Raw genomic sequence first — 6840 nt, 5'->3', positions numbered from 1 at the left:
GCGGGGCCGGTCTCGGGACTCGCCCCGAGGGAGCAGCGGGGCCCCGGCACGGCGGAGCCGGGGCACTGCTCAGGGCTGCGGGCGCCCAGCCGGGGTGAGGGCCCTCCGAGCTGGGGGCTGAGCCGCCTCCCTGTGCCCCCCGTCCCCCTCGGGGCTCGGGCCCTGCTGCCCCGTGTGCCCTCCCGCTGGCTCTGCGGCCCCGGGTCCGGCCCGCAGCGCTCCCTGCCCTTCGGGAGCTCCCCCGCGGCCTTCGGTGAGGTGGCTGTGGGGAAGGAGCTCTGGGGTACAGGCATGGGGTATACCACAGGCGGGGGAACCGGCAGGCCCAGAACGCCGCCTCACTGCGGGGGCTTTGGGACCCGCAGTGTCCTCAGGAGCTGCTCTCATCCTGTGGAGCGGTCTCTGCGATTCCTGCCCGTTTCACAGGGGTGTGCTGGGTAGCAAGGAACATGGCTGAAAACTATACTGTTCCTGTGAAGCCTTTGAGTCCCCTGGGACGGCAACCCTGGGCTGAGCCCAGGCAGCAGTAACAAAAGCAGAATCAGTAATGTAATCAGCCATTTTGTCTAAGTTCAACAAATAGCATGTGGGAGACGGCACTGTGAGTGGCTCCTTGTCTCTCTGCAAAGAGCACGGTTCTCCAGGGAGAGACAGGGGCACAAGGCTCCCCTCCTGGCCCCGGGGCAGAGGGTGGCTCCGGTCGGTCGCCCACCCTTGCGCTTCCCTGGTTGCGTGGACGTGTGTGTCTGTGTTAGGTGAGATGCCAGGTGAGAGCTTGCTGCTGCTGCTTTTCTCTTGAAGAGTTTTCCAGTTTGTGGATGCAGCTCCATTTCTGGTATATTTCCAGGAATAACCGTGAAAATCTTCCGCTCCCTCTTATTCGCCTACTTCGCAAGATGGCCACGCTGAGTGCAAAGCCGGGACAGCGGTTCACCATGCCGGACTGGCACACCAACTCCCATCTCATCTCAGCTGATGCGGAACGCCAGCGTTCTGCTGCCCACCAAGTCCAGCAGGAAGCCCGAGCTCTCCGCAATGAAACCAACAACCAGGTGGGCCTTCTGACAGGGTGGCTGCTCCCAGGTTTGTCAGAATAGCAGGCTGAGGAGTGTGGGAAGGTGTCCGGATCTGCATGTATGGACAAGGGAATAGAAGGCTTTACCCCTACAGAGCCTGCTAAAAATGTACGTTTACTTCCTGTAAACCCACTTGCAATGATGCATGGTTACTGTCATGAAATCCCTGGGTATGATTCTCGTGTCCGTTGCAACTTGTGGCGTTTTCTGTGCTCTCCACTTGTGTAAGATGACAATTGGGCCAAATGGCAGCACGTTACGCTCCTTTGAGGGGTCAGTCAATCCTGAAAACAGGGAAAGGCTTCAGCAAGATTCATAAGTGCAATTTAAAAAAGAGTAATGGCGTTTCTCCTCTAATTTCAGGCGAAATGGGATGAGCATGACAACCAAACCCGCCTGGCTGAACGTATCAGCAGCGTGAACAGATGGAAAGAGACCCTGGACAAATGCCTCGCAGACATAGATGTGGAAATCGATGCCTTAGCCAAAGTATGTTGGGAAGACAGATGGCTGGAAATCAACTTACACTCTCCACATGGGATGTTAAATAATTAAGGCTTGTCTTCTGCAATGGGCAAGCCCAGATGGAGTTTAAGGGGGGTTTGTCGGAGGTATACTGAGATCCATGCCTGATGAAATGACCATGCCTGATGAAATGATTTCCTGGAAAGCAAGTCACTGTGTTCTTGGCTAAGCCAAGTCGTGTTACGGAGCTGTGTGTTGCATGCTCATGTTTGGGGTTTTGGGTGGTTTTTTTTATTGGTTTGGTTTTAGGTTGTCTGGTGTTTTTTTTTAAAGCTCTGAAGGATAATTAGAAATATGTTAACACCATCATTCAAAAATGTTTGAATTTTAGAGAACAGCAGTGGGACATCTCTCTGATTCTTCTATTTCTAAACCCAGAGGCTGCTGCTCCTGGAGTCATTAGCCCCTCAGCAAGGTGTGACTCCCCATGCAAATAGCAGATGTAGAGGACAAATGTGTTTGGCTCTCTTAATTTTCATTCCAGACTTGCTAAAAGGTTTCAGAACTGCAAAGACAGGCAGTGTGAGGCCCTCTTAACAAGTGTCTGGGTGGATTTCCTTTCCTTTCTTCCTCCCATCCCTGAAGGAGACCCCCCCACACCCATCTGGCTTATTCTTCCAGGTGAAGGAAGCAGCAGAATGTGCCCTCCAGGCAAAGAATTTGCCTTTGGATGTTTCCATTGAGTGCCTGACCCTCCGGGAGAGCCGCCGTGCCATCGATCTGGTGAGGGACCCTGTGGGGGAGGAGCTGCACAAGGAGGTGAAGGTGATAGACAAAGCCAAGAGAGAACTGCAGCAGAGAGTGAACGAAGCCTTCGAACAGCTCTGGTGAGGCAAATGACGCAGCTTTTGACCAGACTCTGCCCTCCTTGCTGGGCCACAGCAGTTTAACGTGCCTCTAATGCCACACTGAGATGGGCAAGCAGGGCAGGCGTGGTTACCCCGGGGCAGTGAGCCGCTCAGAGGAGCCTCTGGTGATTATTGTCAAGGTCTATGGAGTTTGGGGGTTTGTAGGGGAGAGCACGTCAAGGGAGACTTCATAAGCATCCTTGGAAGATTTTGGCTTGCACAGATGTCTTGTGCCACCTGCCTTGGTTCATGCCCAGTGACCTGGAGGCGTTAAAGCTCCCAGGCCCTAATCCCTCGTGGGTCACTGCGCCGCTGCAGGAGGGCGGGCAGCTCAGTGCCCCAGTGCCCTGCCAGCGCAGAGCTCGTGGGAGCCAGGCAGGCAGCAAAGCAGGTGTGCTGGAAGATCAAGTTGGGCCAAGTTCACTGCCATCAGGGAGGGCAGGAGCTCCTCACCCATTTTAAAAAGATGACAAGAGGTGGTGATGAAAGCTTTGGAAACAGCTGCCTCTCCCCTCTGCGTGCTCCCTGCTTACTCCAGCCCTGCTTTCTGCAGCCTCTTACAGGAAGCTCGCCAGCAGCTGAGTTTTGATCACCGGTGCAAGATGGAAGCGTTGGAAATAGATCGTGTGTGCTTATCCCTCAACGTGAACTCTCCCAACATCTCCTTCAAGGTCAACCCAGCCCGCGTCCCAGATGGGTAAGGAAAGAGCCTGCCCTTGTGTTTCCAAATCCGTGCTGGTGCTTGAAAGAGTGCTGGGCTGCTTTTTCCTTCCATGCTATATCCTGGCTTGATGGTGCCATTTTGGAAAGAGCTCAGAACAGGAGTTGGCTGCTAGGATTTTTTGTGGCTCTTGAATTGTGAAGCCACAGACCTTTGGGAGTTACCTAAATTGTCACCACAAAAGCAGACACTAGCTGCCCTGCCTCCCCGTGCCTGGCTGTAGGTGACTCTCAGTAAGTAGTGTGGTATCAGCCTTTGGCACAGCTTATGGGGGAGCTGCTGCAGGTTTTCACTTGCTTGGCATTTCATAGCCTGGTTTGGATGTGTCCCCAGTTTGAGCAGATGTTGGGCTTGGTGCAGGAGCCATGGGGTAGCAATCTCCAGCTGCTGCAGCGAGGAGGTCAGACAGGATGTGACCTCCAGAATTCCTGGATCATTTTGTACTGCACAAAGCCCTCTTGGCCTGCAGCAGGTGGTTCCTTTTGAACTGTCTTGCAAACACTCAGCTTACTTTCATAACTGCTGATTTGTTCACAGATCAACTGCACCTGATGAGTGGGAACAGAATAGCCAATGTAACAAGGAGCATGCTGAGGCAGAAATGAAAGCCTCGACTGCGCTCCGAGAGGCAACACTGCTTGCCATTGCACAGGTAAATCAGTCCCTCAGCTGTGAAGCAGTGGTGCAGAAGTTTTGGATCGAGAGTGGGAGAATGGGCCGGCGTGTGCTGCAGCCAGGGGAGGGGAGTCTTCGAAAAGACAGCATTGGCCCATGGGCCTCTGTGAGAGCAGCTGCCCTCCGGCTTTGAAAGAGGCGTTTGGTTATGCTGCGGAGCTTGCAGCGGTCTCAGCAACCCGGAAGACACCTACCTGTCCATCGTTCCCCACCTTCTGGCTTCAGGGGGCGCATGACCTGCACATGCATGGCAGCAGCCAGAACCCAGCTGGGTTTGCTCATAGGCTTGTCCCAACCTCACAGGCAAGAGCTGGGAGGGAGGCACCTTCCGGATGTGTGTGACTGGAGTCTGTTCTCTCCTCAGACAAACAACGAGCTGGAGGCTCAGCGCGTAGCTACAGAGTTTGCCTTGCGCAAGAGGATTAGAGACCTGGAAAGAGCCTATGATGAGCTGAAATGGCAGGAGCAGAATGTAAATGTTGCTTCCTTGGTTATCAAACACAACCTTGGGTGGGAATTGAATCCAAAAGGCTATTTTTTATGTGGAAAGCTTCTTGGCCTGAGCATGGTTTCCACATGAGAGCTGTTAAGTGGCACATGTATGATTCCTGCAACATCCTACCCCCTTCTGCCATCACAGTTGCTGCTCTGGCATTTCCCAGCAGCAGTGCCAGGTTTGGGCCTTTTTTGTTGTTGTTTTTCACCCCTGGGCTCAACCGCTGTGGCAATAAATCACCGGCAGCACCATGCCTGGTCCGTGTGAAAAGCCCAATCTATGAACAGAGGGGTTCAGTACTCAGAAGCCCACCAGCACTTGTTTAAAATCCATTCCCAGCACAGTAAAATCCCAGGATGCGTGGGGTCTGTTTTCCAGTCTGTATCCCCAGCAGTCCTTCATGATATGTGTCTTTTATCTGTAGACCCTGGAGGAAATTCCTGAGATGGAGGAGGACATCCGATGCTTGGAGGAAGATCTTCGAGGGAAAATGCAAGATCTGAAAGTGGCACACACCCGCCTGGAGACCCGCACCTATCGGCCCAATATGGAGCTCTGTCGGGATCAGGTACGAGCCTCGCCTGGCACGCTCCCTCACTGACGGGGATGGGGGCTCGCATGGGTCTGCAAAATCTGGGCGCGCTTTGGAGAAAACTACAGAGGGGCTGAGCAGTGGATCATACCGTCACCGAGCACAGCGAGGAAATAAACGTCATAGCTGGGCTGGAAGGGGAAAGAGAGAAGCGTGGCCTGTGTAAAACAACACTTCAGCCGCGTTAACTGCTGTGCCCCTCTCCCTCCCCACCTCGCAGGTCCAGTACGGGCTGACAGATGAGGTCCACCAGCTGGAGGGAACGATCCGTGCGCTCAAACAGAAGCTGGCAGAGGCACAGTGAGTCTCCTGCTCTCTGGGGCAGAGCGGTGGCCCAGCGTTGCCCACAGGAGGGACGTGGCTATGTGCAGCCCTGGACTTGGCACACTTCCAGAAGCTGCATTTTGGAGCTCGTGTCTGCTCAGATCAGGAGTGGAAATAATCTCTGGGCTTGGTGGGGAGCTGGACTGGGCAGCAGGGTCCAGGCGAGGCACGAGAGGTCTATGTGGTGGGAGGGTGAATGGGTTTCCCACGGTCCCTGCTTGACTCTGACTTCAACCAGGCACAGAGAGTTCTAAAAGGGAAAGGAAGAAAAAAAGGGTAAAATATAAAGGAAGAAGCAGAAGTGCTGCTCTGGGCTGGCATGGGCTCCCAGGGTGCACATCTCCACGCTGCGCTCCAGGAGCAGCGTGTGGGCTCGCTATTCACAGACCCAAACAATGCTGCTGCTCCGCGCCGAGAAATACCCGATGCATTCGTTCTTCGTACAAAGGCAAACGCTGCACAGATATTTCTGCTGCCAGAAAGTGGGAAGTTGGGTGTTTCCTGTCCAACTTGGGAAGTGAATGCAGTGCTTGAACCCAACTCCGCTCACCTCTGCTTGTTCCCAGGGATGCCTTGGACGCTCTTTACAGACAGCTTCACCGCATTCAGACAGATATCGGCTACAAAGCCAATTCCCTGCTGCTGGACAACAAGTGCTTGGACAGCCGGAGAAAGCTCGTGGTCCCCGCCGAGAAATTCATGCCAGAGCTCGACACTTTCAACCGGACCACGAACCGCGCGCTCTCCCCGCCGAAGAACGGGCATCTGGAGTTGGCTCAGTGCGCCGGGGAGAAAGCTACCGGTGACTCAGTTCCGTAGCGAGGAAAGCGGACATCTGTGTCGCGTTAGGATAATGTAATTCTCCTCCCTCCTCCTAGTTTGTTATATAACTGTCTGTCCCCTTATATGATGTTTATAGCCTCTTGCACTCAGAGGAGCGTTATAAACAATAAAGAGTCTGTCCCCAAGAGCAGTTGTCATCCTGACAGTGTTGGAAGCGTTTCGCGGTGATTGAATCCATCTGGGCTCTTTTCGTGTGTTTCGGGTTTTTTTTTTAAAGTCCTTTAAAGTGCAAGGCCAAGCGCGCTGGAAAAGGGGCTGTGTAATGGTGGCAGCCGGCCAGATCTCCTCTGCGGGTGTACCGCCTCAAATCCGCTCGCTTTAATGATTAAAGTCAAGTTTGGGTTGGGATTTCCCCTCGCCCGCTCGCCCTGCGGAGCTAACGCCAGCTAGGGAAGCAAAAAGCTGGAGTCCGCTCTGGCTCTTGTGGCCGCCGGCTTGTTAAAAATCCAATTGCAGCGCTTGCCCTTCTGCCGTCGGTTGATGGTTTCTCTTCCAGGCGCCATCCCGCCATCCGTGGGAGACGGCATCCTCGCGAGCACGCCACGGGGACCGGACCTCGGCTTGCTTTTCGTTCCCCGGGGAAGAGAAACGGTGTTGGGTAAGCGGGCCCGGTGGAAAACAGCTTGGATTTGACTCCTGGTTCACGGACTACGTTTTAATGAGAAATTGGGGGGGAAAAAAAAAAAATAACCAAAACCCAACGCTTTCCTTTCCTGTAAATGGGGAAATGAGCAAACGCC

The 6840-nt window shown here is 54.1% G+C and overlaps 1 protein-coding gene across 1 annotated transcript; it reads left to right on the top strand.

Moving 5' to 3' along the window:
- The first annotated feature begins 896 nt into the window (after nt 1-896).
- Nucleotides 897-6076, top strand: TEKT2 (tektin 2 (testicular)). The gene is made up of 9 exons (XM_009895619.1): nt 897-1052; nt 1440-1565; nt 2223-2428; nt 3003-3146; nt 3708-3822; nt 4210-4317; nt 4766-4909; nt 5154-5233; nt 5824-6076. The coding sequence occupies exons 1-9, from the start codon at nt 897-899 to the stop codon at nt 6074-6076; spliced, it is 1332 nt and encodes a 443-aa protein (XP_009893921.1).
- The last annotated feature ends 764 nt before the right edge of the window (nt 6077-6840 follow it).

The sequence above is a fragment of the Charadrius vociferus genome, unplaced genomic scaffold (genome assembly GCF_000708025.1).
Source record: "Charadrius vociferus isolate BGI_N301 unplaced genomic scaffold, ASM70802v2 scaffold812, whole genome shotgun sequence".
NCBI classification, from domain to species: domain Eukaryota; kingdom Metazoa; phylum Chordata; class Aves; order Charadriiformes; family Charadriidae; genus Charadrius; species Charadrius vociferus.
This window is presented reverse-complemented; position numbering and strand designations above follow the sequence as displayed.